General features: G+C 37.1%; 1 protein-coding gene and 1 long non-coding RNA gene across 7 annotated transcripts in view; one reads left to right on the top strand and one right to left on the bottom strand.

The window, feature by feature from the left end:
* The window catches only part of LOC140684561 (uncharacterized), a 35,971-nt gene extending 32,357 nt beyond the window's left edge, over positions 1-3,614 (top strand). Inside the window, exon 3 of one of the 2 annotated variants that reach the window (XR_012056984.1) lies at positions 2,065-3,614. This is a non-coding gene — a long non-coding RNA (uncharacterized lncRNA). Of the gene's footprint in view, positions 1-2,061 lie in introns of both variants that reach the window. The other variant, XR_012056983.1, reaches the window with a different exon arrangement.
* METAP1D (methionyl aminopeptidase type 1D, mitochondrial) overlaps positions 1-19,732 on the bottom strand; it is a 43,166-nt gene that overhangs the window by 22,612 nt on the left and 822 nt on the right. Inside the window, exon 2 of one of the 5 annotated variants that reach the window (XM_072932249.1) lies at positions 4,279-4,447. The exons of 1 other annotated variant lie outside the window; for it this stretch is intronic. In XM_072932249.1, the coding sequence (XP_072788350.1) occupies positions 4,279-4,342 (64 nt within the window). In that variant the 5' untranslated portion in view covers positions 4,343-4,447. Of the gene's footprint in view, positions 1-4,278; positions 8,367-19,732 lie in introns of those variants that run through there. 3 more of the 5 variants (XM_072932250.1, XM_032749387.3, XM_032749389.3) reach the window with 3 other exon arrangements.

Below are 19,732 nucleotides of genomic sequence, written 5' to 3'. Positions count from 1 at the left end.
CTGAAATGTAAGTTTAACATAACAGTTGATCTGCTTCTGAAAAATGTCATTATGTATACAAATATAAGAGCAATCTTGTGGCAAGTAATCCAGATGAATAATTATTCTTCAGTAAAAAGTTTTTGTTTGAACACTAGTAACTAAACATTTTTATATCACAGAAATAAAAAATTTTGTAACTATGTAAAAATGTTTATTTCCATAAGAGTTTCTTTCACATCTTGCCAGTTTTTTATTCTGTTGTACCTTCCTTCATTTCCTTTGGATGGTTTATCATGTTCACATGCCGAAATTATCCTTCCACATATGCAATTTTTCAAAGACAGCCCTTTTACCTCCATGACATACAGAAGACTCGAGTTATGCACTGTTTTGGACCCCCAAACCCAGACTGAAATAGTTTCATCAGGTTTGCATTAGAAATGTTTCCGACTGTCTTTTTGCACTGGCCAGGGTTACATTTAGGTACCAATATCTGAAAAGTTAAAACTTAGGTGTAGAAACTTTTACTCAAGCCAATTTTTACTGGTTTGGTTTGGGTTTTTTTTTGGTGGTGGTGGGTTTTTTTCTTGTTTGTTTTGGTTTGGTTTTTAGTTTGGTGGGTTTGCTTGTTTGTTTGACTTGTTGATAATAAGAAAGTGAAGCTGAAGGGTGAGGTTCACCTCAAGCTCTCAGAATAGTCTAAATACCCAATGGAAGCTGCCTGCTTCAAAACAGAACAGTGTCTCCAAGGAAGTGGAGCTGACCAGTTAACAGAGGGCTGGATTGATTTGTCAGCCTATTAACTAAAATTTAAACAGCAGACTCATAATCTACCTTCCTATGGTCTCTTTCACAAGAAAAAAAAATCATTGTCCAATTAACAAAAACCACCCAAATATACAAAAAATCCCAGAAGGGGTCACCTAAACTGCAACTGTAAGCACGTCCAAAGAACCCAAAGCATCCTACAAACTCCCTGTCTTGTTTGTACTCATTTCTGGAATTTGGAAGCATAGAATCTGCTGAGGCAGCAACTTTTGGGCCATTAGAAGTAGTAATCACTCTGACAGTGTAAGCCAAGTTGCATCTTTTACAAAGTGCAGTTGAAGCACCTTGCTTTTAGCACAGCTAAAGGTATCGAAATCCCACACTCACTGATGTGGTTGGCTAAAGTCCACATGGACATCAACATCTGACCATGTATTTCAAATGCTCTCCTTGATGGCCAGAATGCTCCCCAGGCATCTTGTCTATTGAGTCACAATTTAATTGGGGAAGACAAGGTGCAAGTGTGCCTGTCAATTATTCCCAATGCTCCCTCAAATACACACTCTTAAATACATTAAACCATATTCACGGGTGCATGTCTATCGACTAGCTCACATTCAGAAGGGATTCTTTTCTAGTCAGAATAAATTTTTTACCTCTATTCTCCCAAAGATACACTGCAAGTGTTGTCACAAAATAACAGGATAATAAGGTACTGTAGCCTGTTGTTATTCTACTAACTACTCATTATAAACCAGATGCATGCAAAACTATCTACTACTTGAACAGATGAAATGAGACAAGCAAATAACTATCACCATTCTAAAATACAATTCCTAAATTATATTACAAGAATTATAAACACAGGACAACTAAACCTTTATTTGAAATATAAAAAATCATAAGAGAAAACATTTTCCTACAAAGTAAAAATAAAATTAAATAAAATGGCATTAAAATACAATGAAGTTACTGGTCTGTAATGAAAATCTGGACTCCATCCACACACTTCCTTCCTTAAGAAGGCCTTCTAATGCCTCCACAGTGCCTTTTATTTTTCAGGCTCCTGTATTCCCAGCTAATTTGATATAGCAACATCATCAATCACCTGAGACAGGAACAACTGTCTGTATTCTCCAAGTCTGGCTCAGAGATTCCCTTCTCCCTACCCCTTACACCCATCAAAGCTTTTCTCAGTGCCTTTATTTACTTCTGCAACGCTGGTGCTCAAGCTCATCCTTTTGTTAAGCTTTTTGTGTATACTAATTACTGTAAGACAGTTCATACACATGTCATTTGTGCATATTCCAGCAGAAACTGCAGCCACTGGAGAGCATGGCATGTGAAGCTGGGTAGGCTGGCAACAGACCAGCACAACCAGGAGACAAAGTTGACCCTTTACGTGTTCATTCTGTACCCCAACAGCAAGGCTGCGTCACCTGCCACAGCAATAGTGTATTTACCATCAGCTGCACTAAGGAGAACCAGCAGCAGCGCTGCCGAATCCCACCAGCAGCTCGGATGCACTGAGCACAGAACACGATTGCCAACTGCTCCTGAGCCGCCAGTGAATCCCACTGTGCCATCCAGGGGCACGCACGTCCTGCCGGAGCCGCTGGGTTCCCCTGCACACCTTCCACACCTGCCTCTGCATTACAGTACACATACACACTGTGAGCTCTTCTGAATCACCAGATGAATTTATCTTGGGTGAAATTACATTTCTTTGCTTTTAAATGAGTCAGTCAGACTGGCTGAATATGGCATTCAGGAATTATGATGGGTGGGAGCATTTTTAAGTGACTGATTTTGCAGCATAGTGTGCCCTATATTTATTAGCCTTTTACTCTAGGGCTATTTTAATTGTTATCTGTTCATGCATGTTACACTATATAATGAAATGCTCTCATTTCACTCCTAGAGTGGAGAGTTTTTATGTGTATCTCTATTAATGACCCTTAATTAAGTTGATTTTAGTAATTTAAATGTGATTTTCCTCTGGTCAAGAAGTATTTTTAACGGGAAATGTTGAAAATGAACTCTCACATAAACCCTTTTCTAATGCTTCCTGTTTAACAGTTAGAGCAATTTATCAAGCTATGTTTCCAATGAATGAAGTGTGGGGTATTAGGGCAAAAAACTGCTAATTTACATGATTCATCAAATGTGATTGTTAGCAACAATTTTTTTTTGTATTTATTCATGAAAGATTTCAATTTTCCAAGCAATTAACAAAAATATTACCAATGGATAAACTTCATGACAGTTCTGAGCTACAATAAATACAAGGGTGCATCTTAAAAAGAGACAAGAAATAAATTAACATATTTTAAAATAATTTAGTCCTAGTATCAACAGAAGCAGAGTACCAAAATTACTTGGAATTACGAGAATTAACATTCAAAACTATGTAGGAAATAAAAATCAACTTGCTCTTGATAAGTTACCAATATCAAAAGCATTGTTCTGACAACTCTTTTCAGTTATGTGATTTAATCTTTCTTTTTAAACCGAAAAAAGGAATGACTGGAGATTTTCTTAATATATATTAATTTGGAGGTAAAACACTAGAGATCTTTCATTTGGCTTGTCAGGTAATTTTAATACTCTAGCATAATTTAGGTTATTGTGCAAAAACTAATTTGAAACTTTTGAGGATTAAAGCTTAAAATGAGGTATTAAAAATCACTAAGGGGAACAATATGTGAAATCCAGCCAATGCAACTAGGTATGAACACATAACTTCTTACTGCTAATTACCAAATGTTTCCATTTTTCAATCCAAAATAATGGCTGTGGTTTTAAAGATCTTTATTTGTAATCGTAACTCTAACTGTCTAATAAAACACTGACTTTGTAACCCTCCTGTTGCAAAGGTATGTCCAAGCTTCGAAAATAGGATGGGAAAGATTAAAGGTTCTTTCCAGCTCTGTGTAACCTGTGTAGCAGAAGACCAGCTCACATTTCACATGCAATAACCTGCGCATTTGCTAAAAAAAAAAGAAAAAGAAAGAAAAAAAGGAAAAGCCTCCAAGAACAACATAGGGAAATGCCTGAGGCAGAAGTTGAAACTGATTGGGCAAAGTAGAAGGACAAGAGCCCTTGAAATTAAACAAAAGCAAATTCATTCTGTTGACAGATGTTGATTACATCAAAGCCATGAAAGAACATTTTTTTGTTTCGCTTTTTTTTTCCCCTTTTTTGCAACTAATACCTCCACATTTTCTGTACATTACGGCTATAACGTATCTTAATCAACATAATCCAACACATGATAATTCTCAAATTTGGTAAAATTATATTATAAGAAGGTCTTAATGACAGGCTTCTCCAAACAAGAGTGTATTCACATGGTCATGTCTGCATACCCGTGCTGGTCACGCCATCATCAGCCCCTTACTTCCAGGGGTTAACTGCTCTGGCAGCCAAATAAAATACAGAGAGCGCTGTGTAATTATGGAGACAGTCAAAGGGCAGACTCTATTTTGAAATCTATTTGCACAGACAAGGTCTTCCAATTTCGCTTACAGGAAACAAGCTGGTAAAGGGGGTCTCCTCCTCTCCAGATGCTTTCCACACGTTTTTCCCACATCAGGAAATCGTGGACATGGACACCATGCAGGACTGTTTCCTGGATTGCAGAACTATGTCATTACAAGGAGAAGAGCAAGTCCGTGCTTGTGAGAAATATTTCCTCCTAATTGGATGTATTAAGGGAAAACAAAACCCGTAAGGACTACTGAAAATGTGACTAGCAGCAATTTGTAAACAGGACGCAGCCACATCTGTCACGATGGTACTGGAAAAGAGAAAGCAGAAATGAAAGGGTAAAAACACTCTGTTTTTAATAGCATGATTGGAGAAATGAAATATTCATCAGGATAGATGTGACTTCAGTTACAGCAGCAACACATTGGTGAAAACTTCAACAACAGCATGCTTATGACCCTACCCTGATAAACCGAAACACAGGCCAGTAGCTTGTAAACATTATATTCTAATTGGAATTGTTTTATTTAATTTTTCTGGAAATTAACACCAGAATTTGTTTAGTTAATAGAGGCATTAACAGAACTCTTCTTGTTACTCTCCTAAGAGGCAATGAAGCATAGCAATGGTCGAACAGAGACTGACTCCAAGGGAGAAGAGTCAGCCCCTCTGCCAGCATCACCGTGACTCCCCCATGTCACTGAAAAAAAGTCTGTTTCAGCCCTCAGTTATGCTCCTTGCTAACTACAATTCTGCCCTTACTTCATGCAGAGTGGAATTGGGCAATCTGTTGGCTATATGCCAATATAAATGAGTTTGTAAATTTATAAACTACATGGAAACAGATTCTTGTTTTGCTTTACTTACTATGATTTATTCTAGACTAACAGACTAAAATGATGAATCAGTGCCTTCTGGAATAGTGCTGTGCTTCTAATTCATTATTCAGTCAAACTCAGGGCCAACAAAATAGCTGTTCTACAAGTTGGTAAACTGGGAAACCACAGAAAATCAGAACCCCTTCTATTTACAGGAAGGATGACAGCCTAAGGGTACTTCGTCCCAATAATAACAACATTCAAGCACCGGTGCCCAGGTCACGACAAGCCATGACCCTCCCAATAGCTCCTTCAGGAAGCTGGCTTGATGCCACCTTTTATCAGCAGCAACTGACAGTGCAACTTTAACAAACAAGAAGAAAAAATTAGTATTGTATCCTTAAAATCTCCTTTGACCAGTTGAGCAGTTACAGAATATATACACACATGGAGTCACAACAAGGCAGTATAAGAAATAAATTAACTGAGTAAAATTCTGGTATCATTAAACAGTACTTCCCCCTTTTATTATAAGACTTAAAAAATACAGCATACAATCTAACTACAGCTGAGTGATATTCATTACTATATCAAAGGAAATGAATTATCTATTACAGAACATGGGATCAAACTGTACAGACACTGGGAACAGAGTATCGCAGTCCTCCAACACAGCCTTCCATCCCACTGTCATTTCTACTACATTTTCTCTATCTGACAGGAAAACGCAAGAAGAAAATAAAAAGACAGTGTTGTCTAAAGCAATATCACTGCAAAATGAGATAAGTCCAGTACAAAAGCTGCACAAAGCAATATTAAGGGTTTCAATCACAGTTACTGTCAAGGGAATTTAGGCTCCAGATAACAGCATCTGGCAAGTTTCAACTTCTCTGACTAGCAGGAGAAACATTCCTCTTATGTTACTGCATTCCTTTATTGAGTAAATTAATTTATCATAAAATGAATAAATTAGAATGAGAAACATATCTGTTCAGGCTTCCATATTTAAATATATTTTCCAAGCACTTCCTATTTATCTTTAGATTTTTAAAAGATCAGAGAAACTACTTTGCTTGAAAGACGGGTTATTGTATTCATAATTTTGATTTTGTAGGGAAGAAACAACTATTGGAACAAGTTAGTTTAAAAAATAGCACTTGTTTCAGATTAAAAAAAAAAAAAAAAGCCATTCAAATAGTCCTTATATGCAGCAGAATACCAAAGTTTGTTGTTTGTATGCACCCACCCACAGCTCTAACATTCACTGAATCCTACCGGGTTAAAATCTTTTCAGATGCTCTGTGAAACAACTGTTTTTCAACTGGTATGTTTACGTCCTATATACATGCCTGACACAATATTAAGTGTTAAAAAGAAATCCTACTTTAACCTCTAAAATTTCCACCTGAAATGGAAAAAGTATGTCTGGATCGCCACAAAATCCATTTCCTACCCTTTCAGTAGGAAGCAACATTGCTGAAATAGGAGCAATCTTTGCGTAGGAAATTTAGGAATGCTCCTGAACATTGTATCAGGATGTTCTGTGCAGCTTGACACATGGGAAGAGAACAGGCAGTCAGTCATCTTCCTGCAGTAAGTATTTTTCATACACCTACAGCCAAATCTCTAAGGACACAAGATGATTTCTGAATCAGTCTTATCTCAAAATTAAGGAAAAAAGTGCACATGGCCAACAACTTTGGGATGAATACCTTCATAAAATAAGATTACATAACTACTCATTTGGTAAAATTGACGGCTAGTAGTATGTCTTGCCTTTTGTTAAAAGTTGTTAATTACTTTTATTGTCCTCTTTTCACATGAAAACACAAGTTATGTTAGGGCAGTAAGTCTTTACTGAGAAAACACATATGCATCCTTTGCTATAGTGATGAGTCTAAGGCTGGGGAATTACATCCTATAATCCAGATTTCAAAATATATGAGCAGAGACGTCTCATAGTTCACAGCTTTTTCTGCTAAACTGCTGTGGCAGTGGTAGAAATAAGCTCTTATTTTTATTTCAAGAAAATGCTTTGCACAATAAGATGTTCTAATCAAGAGCTTGCTGCAGATAACTTGTAGCATCCTGATTAAACCATTTATTTTTAAACCTGTCAGTCATTACCCTGTGCTATTAATGCATAACTTGGAAGCTTGTTCATAAATATGTGACATTTGGGTCACTGAGTGAATTATAATGATAGAATTATGGATAAAATTTGGAAGAGTACAGTATAATGTTTGGGAGATGTTTTAAATGTTTTTAAAACACCTTTCACTTATCTCCTTGCTTAACATCATAACAACAAAGACCTCTTTTTAGCATAAAAATCCCTGTTTCTCAAACAGTGATACAGGAAGAAGTTGTTTACATTTTCAGAAGTACCAACATACATCACTTATGACAAAAAAACCAAGCACTCCATAAGAAATGCTCAATCACTGTCAATCATACACACTAAAATATACATAAACCAAAGCATGTGGTATGAACTGTATTAGATTCAAACTGAACACAGAATTACAACTATAACAAACAAAACCCAAATAATTACTAGTGACTCACAGGCCTATTTACACATCTCACCAAACTATTGGAAAGGTAGGTAACCATAGAAACCTGTCAGCCTAAATTCAGCACTTCAAAATTTGTATTTAGTTTAAAATGCTGACAATTCTGTTTCTATTTGACAAAATTCGTATTTTTAAAGCCTTCAGTTTTTGACTTGGTACCTAAATAAATGCTTAAAATTATTTCATCTATTGGTTACTAATAATCTGCCTTTTATATTTTATTTTACCCAAGTAAAAATTGCTTGCTTGCTCTCAGTAATATAAAATGTTAATATATTTTAATATTGCAAATTAATTTCTAACATTTCTTTAATGACTGAAATTAAATAACAATATAAAACAAACACTTCTGCACTTACTATCAAATGCTTTGCGTATGGACTTTTTTAAGCTGCACACTAGCAGAAAAAAGAAATTACTGAAATTAACTGTTAAAGCTGAAATGCTAATAGCCTTTTCAACTTATAGCTCTTTTTCACTGAAAATTGCAATTTGCATGGCTTAAAATTTAATACTATCATTAGTACTAATGTCCTATATTTTACTTCATAATCTAAATGAGTAAAATATAATTTTTGTAGTTCACTGGCTCTTATACTTAGGCTGTAATGTTCAGTGTGTATTTCATTATGTAGATGAGCAATGGAAGTTGTCTAACATGATTTAAATGGGTCAACAGTATTTTCCTATTCACATTAATCATCCAGACAGCCACACACACAAAAAAAGCAGCTTTGAAAACTAAGCTAGGAAATCCCTTTTTATCACTGACTCTTCCCAGCGCTCCAACAAGAGCGAGCACAGGCTGAGGAGAGGGGAGCCCCGGGAGCGGGGAAGCCCAGGCCGGGCACGGCTGCCCACAGCTCCCGCCGCCGCCGGCCCCGCTCCCGGGCTGCCCGCGGCCCCGTGCCAAGAATGATTCTCGTCCCGCCACCTTCAATGGGAGCTGTGTGTTGACAAACTGAGCGAATCTGAATCGGCAAAATTCATTCTTGGCACGGGGACACAGGACTGTGCTGAAAGCAAAGGCGCGCTGCCCGCTCCGCAGCACTGGCTGCCGGCTTCTTCTGGCGCAAACACACTTGTCAGAGCTTCCGCTGAAGTCAAAGGACACGGGATGAGGCCGTTCATTGCCAATTGTTTATAAAACACATCAAAATTAAGGGTTCTATTCTCAAGCCATGTAACTACCATCTACGGCCTACTTCATATATGGCATATGGCAAATAAAATGGCAATTTATAAATAACATAGCCCTTCTGTAGAAAAGGAAGCTGTTCTAATAAATGATAAAGGGCAAGAGCATAAGTGTAAAACAGGCAGAAAGTAACACAATTATTGTGTACCAAACATTCAGACTAATTTATTCAAAAAATGTAGTATTAAGTTAAAACAAAAAAGCCCCAACAAAACAAACAAACAGAAACCTCATCTCTGAACTATCTTCATCAGGCTATTCACTAATGTACAGTTTATTGGAATATTCTACTGTCTGTTTTTCTAAGCTAGACAGAGTAAGCAAGGCCTCCTTGCAATAATTTCTGTCCCAAATTCCTTTTTCTAGACTGAAAAGGGTTTACAGTCTTTTCTGCACAGATAGTAAATCTGTAAGAAGAAATAAATGTTTTGCACTCCACAAGATGAAGATAATCTAACTTGCCAGCAAAATATGACAGGCAATTCTCCTGGGCATGTTTAGCTACCTTGTCTGCAAAACTGGGTAGTAATATATGAAATTCTCTATAGGGACATCCATTTAATCAATTACTAATCTGTAAACTCAACTCAGAACTTCTAGATTCAGTCAATTACATACTAAGAATCCTGCTGCATGCTTTTTTGAGAAACGTGAAGACTTCACATGGAGAATGTGAAGTCTATCTCAATCTATATGCATTTCAATATACTATTGGAAAGTGATGGGACTTGTGAATTTGAGTCTTACAGCCCTGGCCACAACTTCATAAATGTCAAGGCTCCTGATCTGTATTCAGTAGGCAAAGAGCTACAATAAAGTTGATTCTAATGCAGCTGTTCCCCTGGCAATGGCACAGTCATTGGAAACCTTATGCCCATGCCTGGGCCATTCTTGCTCATCCTGCAGTAATTGGTTAGTCCATTGTCACCGCTTGTCACACTAGAGGAGACATGAGAGAATCGCTGCTTTTCCCCAGATGCTCCAGCAGATTATTTTCATCTGGTTGAATTTTCAGCAGCCAACACCCCACCAACCTGTTTGCAACACCCATCTGGTTTCCACAGCTGGGGATACTGTTGCAGCAATCGCTGCCAAAGTCTTTCCATCAGCTACCTCACTCTATACCTGATTTTGTGAAGCAGCTTTTACAGAAGAGTTATTTGGACAAAACAGCCTCCAAATGAACAAAAACAAGACTGCCTTTATCAAGGAGATTTTAGAAACAGCCACTTCTGCAGTCCTTGGTTTGCTCTGCAATTACATTCTTGCTAGAAAACATGTATTAGTTAAGGAGAGTATTCTACAACTCAACTCTCTTAGGTGATATAATGGTACGAGTCAGAAAGCTGCTGGGACGGTTATATTAGCAAAATAATTCTTGCTGGTTCAACTTGATTTTTTGGAGCAAGCTTTTGATTTAAGCTTTCCTAGAAGAGAACTATTCTCATGAGATGAGCTTCTGCTGGTCTAGCAGGGTGTGTTAGAACATGAATAAATCTTTATAAACCCAGACAAGACCCACTACTGTATTTACTTCTTTAAAGAACACCCATTTCTACCATGACTCATAGAATTACATTAATAATAATCAGTGTAGAACAACCAGAAATGGCTTGGAGAGGTCAGACCTGCCTAGCCGCCTCACAGGTGTTACTTCAAAAAGGACATGGCAATGACATTAAGCCTTGTCATCACCTACCATTTCATCCACAAGGCACGAGTGTGACTTGATGCTCAGATCTGCACAAATGGCTACAGGCAACACTTCCTCTCAGTGTCTTTGTGAGATGTCTATCCACTTTGTCCAGTGGAAAAGGACCTCAACTCAATAGCTCTAGATGAGTTTACAAGCACACTCAAGAGCTGAGGAGTCAAGCAGAATACAAGCAGATCTGCAGTTACTGCATCATTTCTTACATAAAGAATCTCTATTTTACATGGAGAGAAGCTAGGACTTTACTGTTGCTTCTGCCCAACTCCATCTTCACCTGTGTCTATCAGTAAATCTGAGACTGAACAGCTGGAATTTATATGAGAAACAAACTTGCCATTTTCTTTCAATGTTATGCCACATCTGTTGACTTTCTTTTATAAAAAATACATAAGGCAGGATATAATTTAAATTTATGTACAAATAGGCATCAAACAGATAATCTGAGAAGTGCACAAATTTCTACACAGAGCATCTTACATGCTGCAAGTATTCATGTATAAATTTATTAATGCATGTTCTTACTGCAATAATTCCTCACGGTTCAAAATAAGCTTGATCTAAAATGAAACATAACTTTAAACAGGTTTTAACAATGAATACCTGAACATAAACATCTTTAAAATGTGAAAGCTGGAGACTTTACAGAGCTGGTTAGAGTGGCTGGTTATGTATAATCGAAACTCCAAAGAGAACAGTGTGGCTTTCAAAGACACCCACAGAAGTTTTCTCAGGCTGCACGCTGGAGAGTATGTCTGCCAAAAGACCTCCAAGGAGCTCTGAAGACCCTTTTATTCTCCCTTCTAAGGCTTCCATGCATCAGAGCAGCTTGTTGAACACTTGGTTTTTAAAATTCTTTTTTTTCTTCAGAAATTAAGAAGAGAAAGACATTACTGATTTGGAAAGGACATAATCTCTAAAAGGACAATGAACAAACTTTCCATACCTTGTTTCAAATCATACAAAGAGAATGTAAAAAATGACCAACTGAGAAGAAACCCTTATTATACAACTACACAGTTTTAATGTTTTGAAACATTTCCTTTTAAAAAAATCTTCTAGAGTCTGTTTTCACCCTAGATAATACCAAAGACCAGTGGTGTGACCTGAACAGGTGAACACAAAATATGACTGTTCTTAAATGGAAACTAGAACCTGACTTCATACAGTGCCTTCATACTTAGTGTGTTATAAATTGTTTTAAATACTGGCAGGCAAACAGCCATTATGCACTCAAGAGTTCATATGTAATAATACTTAGCATTTTGATAGAGCTTTTCATCTTCCAAGTGCTTTACAAACAACTCATTAATCTCAACAAATGCACCTGCAAGGTAGATAAATATCTGCATTGTAGGTGGAGAAAGACACAGAAAGTTCAACGACTCATCCAAAGCTATGCACACTACCAGCCCCAAATATCCCTAGCTCCTGGCTCCTAGTGCCATGGAGGACCTGAGCCCCACTGTGTGTTGAGATCATGTCTTCTCTTGAGCCACAGAGCTGCAGGGAACTTATTTTACCGCGAGGCAGTGGCAGAGTGCCAGCCTAGCAGGAGACCCTCTTTTTTCCAAAGCTGGTTAAGTTCCCAAGGACTGATAGCTCCCACCAGGATCACCAACCCCAGGAAGTGGGAAGTTCATGAGATGCCAAAGTGAGACTCACAACATAGATTCTCAAACTGGTTCACCATCAAGCAGTGAGCTGAAAAAGGCTCTGCACTGGCAGAAGCCTTTGTCTCTCTCCCTGTTTATTTCTAGCTGCTACATAGACTCCAGAGCAGCAGATTCCCACAAGTCAGACAACAGAACTCTGAAGTCTCTGGCCTCTGAGTACTGCCACGATCCAAGAAAACAGCTTCACTCCTCTGGTGTTCTCTAACTATTAAAAGTTTGTAATGAAATTTTGCCTTCAAGAATGGTAATTCTCTTCCCTGCTGGTGACCGGAAAAAAAAAAATCTTAACATGATTACACTGCATGACTTTATTTTTAACTTTCTGAGTTTTAAAAGTATCAGGTATGATTGTTCTTAAACCTCAGAAATACTAGGAATGTCAAACCTAGAGCAGATGAGAAACGTGGAAGGTGTGAACAATACAATACATGTACTGTGCTACAGCAGACTTTATATTCCCTTACACTGAGAAAATGAATAATGAACTTTTAGTAATAACATATTTATTTCAGATGTTTATTAGTCATTAGATTTAAATATATAAATCTGACAATTCTCATCTGTTCATTCTTTACATTTGTGAGCCCAGAGCAAGTTCTCCAGCCACTGTAGTTCCTCCCTGGGTAAAACACTCATGTTTAAAAATATAGGTTAGTCAGACAAACTGTTACAATAACAGAAAGACAAATCCCACTTTTTCTTAAGATATCGAAGAAAAAAATCTCTCTATAAGTAATGGTATAACACATTAGTTAAGCAAACACAACCAGCAAAAGAGAAATGAACGACAAAAATGTATGCAGCTAAAAGAGCTCTGCCAGCCTACCCAGTTGACCTGGGTATAAAAGGCAAAATAAGAAGAAAGAAGCAGCCTTTAATTACTCTTCCCCATCTTAATGTTTTAAACTTATAAAGAAAAAAATAACAAGCCCACATAATCCAAAACAACATGAAGAAACAACTCCTGATCATACTCCTGATCATTAAACAGAAAGTACAAGTTTTCCACAATTAGAAGACTTTTAAGCTTATTATTTCATTGATTTAAAGTGAGCTTGTGTCTGACTGCCAACACCATGCTTTTAAAAAAAGAAGTCAAATCTACAACTCCCAATGAAAATAAAGGCATATAAGAGCAAACTAAAAATATAAGATACAGGAAATAAAATTAGACTTAATTACATTGAGCATTAACATTCATTCTGCAATCACAAAACCATTCTAAAAACATTTGCTAAATTAAAACCCCCCCCACAATATTCTACAGCGAAAATAATATGTGATCCTTATGTAATTCAGTTTTTCCAAAAGAATGAAAGAGATTAAAGAGCAGCATTGAGGAACAAAATTTAAATCTGCAATTGTATCCACTAAACTCTGGAGGCCTAACAATGATGATGCAGTAAAAAACCACCCAACATCACAACAGTAATGCCACAACATTTTTTGCTATTTTGTTTAATAACTCATCACTTTATTTGTATGCAGTAATGAAGAGGCATCACAGCAACTCATGTCTGTCTCTGTGTGCTTTATTCTTTCCTGCTTGTTTTCAGGGTAGGTTAAAAAGAATCTTTTCTCCTAATCATCAGCAAACCAGTACCAGATTTCACTTGTGGTAAAGTATGCTGCCCATCAGTACAGGGCAATGCTCCACAAAAACAACAAAGAAAAGAAAAAAAGCAAGAGGCAAGGTCTGAACACATTTTTGTTTCAATTCCCTTGGGAATCATGGTTCTATAGGTCTTGAATTCCCAGGCAGAGGGGATCATGTTCATCAGTTACGGCAGCTCCTCTGGGCCTACGTCCAGGTAGACTGCTTGTCTAAACTTGATGAAATATAGGCGCCATCAGGTAACAGCAGTGGTTGGGGAGACTCCAGAAATGTGTAACTGAAAACTAAAAAATTAAATTAAAACAAGGCTGTAGCCAAACAGCCTCTTTCTACAGGATGCAATAACTGTAAGGCAAAGAGTTTACGACATACAGACTGCTCCTTATATATGTTCTTTTGCCTCTTCACATAGATAATATGAAAGCTGGATTGGGCAGACAAGCATATTTTAACAAACATTGATTTTAAATAGAAATGCTTAGGAAAGAAACCACTGTGACAAATACAAATGGCTTGAATAGACAAAACATTAAAAAGAAGTCACTGCCCTGTAACCCACTCTCCCACTACATTACTTCAAAATATTTTCAAATTAAATTTTCATGCTAATAAGTATTGCTAGATCAACAGCACTGGGATGTGGTGTCTAGAAGCACTGCAAGCTACTCATCATGGCACATCATCATGTCAAACTGTCAAAAGAGAAGAAGAGGCAGCAAGACTCTCACTAGATGTGCATTTTGAAGTGCTATAGGAATGTGTTTGTTTAGGAGTAGGGAAGGAAGGAGGAACTAAAAAAAGGAAAATTATCAATCCCCAGTTGATAAGATCATCGTAACTGGGTGTCCTAAAGGTAGTTTTAGCACAGAAAAGGCCTTTTCAGACTGCATACAAGATCAAGTACTACTTTGAAATCACGAATTGCAGTGGACCAGGAGGACTGTCGCTGAAGAATGCTCAAAAGCTCCTAAGCTTTTGTTTAAATTTCCTCCTGATTCACAACAGTCACAATCAGAACATCATGTCTACTATATCTAAATATCATGGAAAGGAAAACCAGCTTAGATTTCACGACACAGACCTCCACTGCAGCTTTAGCATCAAAACAGGTTCAAAACCAGAAGTAACTGGTCTTCAAGGTGACTTCAGCCAAAATCCACATGTCTTCAGAATAATAAAAAAAGAAAATACCAAAACACCATAGAAATATTCTTGGTAGCCTCAATCTTACACTCCAACTATAGCTATACATGGAAAGCCACACAAGAAATGAGGTTAAGTGTGCCAAACTGGCTCAGTAGGGCTTCCCCTGCACAGCTAGAGAACACCCACAACACACAAATCCCAAACTTTACAGATATGTGGTATGTTATTTCTATGTGTACCTTAAATTCAGCTTCTGGTCTAGGTAGGGTAATTCAGTGCAAAAACTTGAGTAAAAGAAATTCTATATCTAAATCTGGAAAGCACTTTACCTACGTCCACTGCAAAACTGCATGTTTGCCTGGTAACTTAAGAGCAGCTGGCACCAGGGCAAGCTCAGGCTGTTGCATTTTGCTGATGCTGTGCTGCCACAAAACCCTCCAGAAATTACTCCCTCAGTGCTAGAGTTTCTTCATCCATCAGCTATCCATAGAGTTCAGCATCCATCAGTGCTCATGATTTCAGCCCCTTTTGTCTGCCTTAGCTATCTGCACTGTGAGCTCTCAGAGGCAAAATAAAATGTTTTATTATATGGTCATAGGACATTTGATCCTGCGATTTTAGGGAGTGAAGCTATCTGCTCTAAAATAAAAGGTAATTCACTACTTGAGGTCCAGAATTTCTTTAGGAATGATTCAATCCTTCATTCTTTCTCCTCAAATGCTACATATTACTCTAAACAAGCTTAGAGGCCACTAGAGACCTGTCATATATTCTACCACTATTCTTGATGTTTTAAGTAACAGAACATGCAATGACCAAGTAGACAGACACTTCACAGTTTGATCCTGCACATAGCCTTGGCAGGGTCATCTTCCAGTATAGATTTTAGGAGTCTGTATTTTTGTTCCCTTTAATTTACTCTCTAAAGACTGCGAAGTGGTATTCTTTATTTCACTGATTTGCCGTATGATACATACAAAATATTTCCAAACAAGGTCCATTTTCCCTCAGGATTATGGCTAGGCTTACTTTCCTTAACTTCTGGCATATGAAAATGTACCTGTGTAATACATTTATCACAGACTAAACACTGGCAGATACAGAACACTATCTGAGACCTGGGCACCGAAGATATAAGGCATGCAGGGCATAGAAAGCATTCACAGCTGAGACTAAGTACTCCTCAGGAACTCGTCATTAACTTTGTCTCTGTGTGGGTTTTAGCTGTAGCCACAATGGTGACGCTCTGGTGCCAGGGCAATGGGCACCTTCCTACAAAGGAGAAAAGACGTCTTAGTCTGAAATGGATGGCTACAAGAGTAGGTGTGGGTCACTAAAGCTGTTGATGTGGCAGAAAATGTTGGTTTTCAGCCGCTTCCAGGACATCTGCTAATGACTTTCCTTCATTTTTTAGCTAATGCTGAGAAACCTAAGCTCACAGAGAAACCACACCCTACACATCCACCCCCAGCCAGAAGTGATAGATCTTTTAAGAAAAGAAGACACAGTGTGCTGCCAACAATACATTACCTCTCAACTGAGAGAATGATTTAACACTTTATTGAAAGGGGAATATTTTTCTCTCATGCCTCAAACCATGAAAGTGCATGTCTTCCCCAGAGTTGCTGCACAGTTGAAATGGGAATAATTCCTCGCCTGCCTGATTATTTTCGAGACAGGGATGAAACTACCTTAGGATCATTTTAAAAATGTTGAAAGTGTACTATGATCAAATGGTTTGAACTTCCACCATGCATCACTTGCAGCTCATAATGCTAATGTTTAATTCCGGAGACATGAGTCTGTCTACAAATTAATGGAAAATGTCAATTAATATTTTCTTCCAGCTAATTGCCCAACTCATACTCATATATTGCACAGTGCAGCCAAGCACATTAGATCTTGAAAACTCCCTTGCACAAGTTTTAAATCACTTTTTCTCATTTGCCAAAAAAAAAAAAAAATCAGAATTACAGGACATATTTAATTGCAAGTCTGGAATACCAGGAAACAGTCAAGCCTCCCCAAAACTGCTATCTGTATATTCTATATTTAATTTTAAAAAATATTAGGTTAAAAGTACTGGAAATTACTATACATGAGTATTAATTGTTTGAGTTGTACATTTCTGAATTTCTTTTTAACAGTGAGAAAAATACAAAGTGATACTTCTACCATTTCAATATTAATAGTGCTAAGAAGATTTTTATGATTCATTCTTAACATGAGAATGGTATCTAATATGCTAAAATTTGTGGTTAAATATGCTTATTAAAGAGCAAGCTATAACAATTTTTAAAAAATAAATATAACTCCTGTTTCAAAATGCACCATCACAAAGATGGAAACAGACTAATTCAGTAGCACATGGCAGCAAAAAAAATCTGAAATGAATACTTTGATTTCAGAAAAAAAGAGAAAATAATCTAATTTTGAGTCCTTTTACTGCCTCTTAGAAATACTGAAAAGTTTGAATTTTATAAAACCATGAGTATTACCAATGTCTGCAGATTAAAAAATGTGAGAAATTAACTGTATCAGAAACACTGCTCAGTAAAAGATTCAGTAAAGCAGGTACTTTATTTATTTAATTATGCCCCAGATGGAGACCCCTTAGCACACTTCTGTACAGTAACAACCAGAGTTCAACATAAAATGGCAATTTAAAAGTTCATTACCAGTTTTACCATCCTGAATGTCTAAGCCATGTCTGATCAGAAAGAAAAACTATGTAAAATTACTTGTCTGCACTCCATCTAGAGCATATAAACCAGATCACATTGCCTCAGTCACTTGCTACACCTTCTCACCTTCTTTATTAGTCCAGCTAATATTTGTAACTTGTGTAGTGCTTCAGGATAATTTCATGATTTTAATATAAATACCCTTCTGGAGAAGAGTTTATTATTCCTTTAATATACATAGTTTTGGCTAACCTAACAATGAAATATAGAAAATACTCAACCGTGCATTACTGACAAGACTTGTGAACCAAACTTTTGACCTATACAACCTAAAAAAGAAAAGGAAAAAAACCCAGCAAACTCCAACTCATTTCTAATGAGACTTGGCACTTCTGGGCAAACTTGAAAGTGTGAGACTTTGAAGGTGTACTGCAACAGAATCAACTCCAGCTATGTCCCTCTGTTTCTATAAAAAATAAAAAAAGATTTAAAACAACATTTATGCATTTCCTCCTCATTTTACTAACAGAAGGGAAAGAGTAACATTCTCAGAAGAATTTTGAAAACAAACATCCCTGAAAGGCTCTGTAGTCACAGAAGAAGAAGCACCTCACAACATCTCATATTCTGTGGTGCTGGAGACAGCTGTAGCTTCTAGTCAGGTGCAGTTTCCAGGTTCCCCACTGAGGAGCCTGTGGACAAATTCCCAGTTCCACAAGGGGCTGAACAAGGCAGCTCAGTCCCTTACCAAGAGAACAGCCAGCCTAGGAACACAAACGACATTTACAAGGGATGTATCACACCCTGTCAGTGTATGCTGAATTGACTTGAAAAACCTGGCCCACAGTAAGTCACACAGCTTAGCACAGAATTCTTATTCATTGCTAGGGAAGCAGGATCAGGACTCAGTTCTATCAGTATGGAACACAAAAGTAATTCATTTTACATGGGATGTCTTCTCATCAATTATTTCCCTGTGGCTCTAAACCCTCAAATTTCCTTGTAAGAATTTAAGGGCTTCTACTCTACAATAATTCACCTGTATAAAATAAATAGATCTGTAAGAGATGCTTTAAATAATCTAAGACACAATTGTAGATAAATAGAATTCTTCCATGTCTCCTACTTTATTACCAATAAAGTAGCACAGATTCAATTACGGTAATAGCCAAAACTGTGATAATATCTAATCAGACCATTTACAAGTCAGTGAATCAGCACACAATATATACTATTTCTAACTACAAACTATGACAGTGACTTGATGTGTCTGTGCTCTGGGTGTTTCCTAGTTTTCTTTCACTAAATAGTAAATTCAATTCATACTCCTACGCATCACCTGTACATTTTTTTTTAAATACTCTTCAAGAAAAGGTGACAGCTAAAATGCAGTTTAACCCACTGCTAGTCCATTCTGAAATGAAGCATTTGAGCATACAGAATTTTACAAAGGTTTGTGGAAACCACTCACACCCTAAAGAGTTGTGAGTCTTCTCCTAGGGTTGAAAGTGTTTGAATTGTGACATTAGCAAGGCAGAGACTATTCAAATAACTTCGCTATATGAATATTGAAAAGTACTTAATTTCCTAGTATTTTTCAGTCAATTTTCTTTTTTAATAAAAGTTTTTTTTTAGGCTAGCCTAAGTCCTTCTGATATGTGGAGAAAGCATTTAATCAGTATACAACTACCAAGATCTCTGCTGCTCAAACGTACTTCTGCAGAAACAAGTCTGTAGCAAAGAGAACTTTCATCATTTATAAAAATGTAACATCAGTTATATTAAAAAGAACACACATAATAGGCTATAAAAAAGTAATTTTTGTTCAAGTAAGGTAGAACAGATACCCTTAGGTGAACAGAAACCTAATTTAAATTACTTTGTCTTTTGGTATTTGCAAATTAAATTATACTGAACTGTCTGATTTGGGGAAAATTTGATTTCATTTAATCAGTCTTGTCTTAACTATGACAGTTTCACTTTCTCAAGTCTCTGTAAAAGCATATCCCCTAGGGAAGCTGAACAAGGTTTGATGCCTGAAGGGAAGGTAGGAAGGCTTAACAAAAGTA

The sequence above is a fragment of the Taeniopygia guttata genome, chromosome 7 (assembly GCF_048771995.1).
Source record: "Taeniopygia guttata chromosome 7, bTaeGut7.mat, whole genome shotgun sequence".
Taxonomy (NCBI): domain Eukaryota; kingdom Metazoa; phylum Chordata; class Aves; order Passeriformes; family Estrildidae; genus Taeniopygia; species Taeniopygia guttata.
The sequence above is the reverse complement of the archived record's forward strand: the minus strand, read 5'-3'. Positions and strand labels throughout refer to the sequence as shown.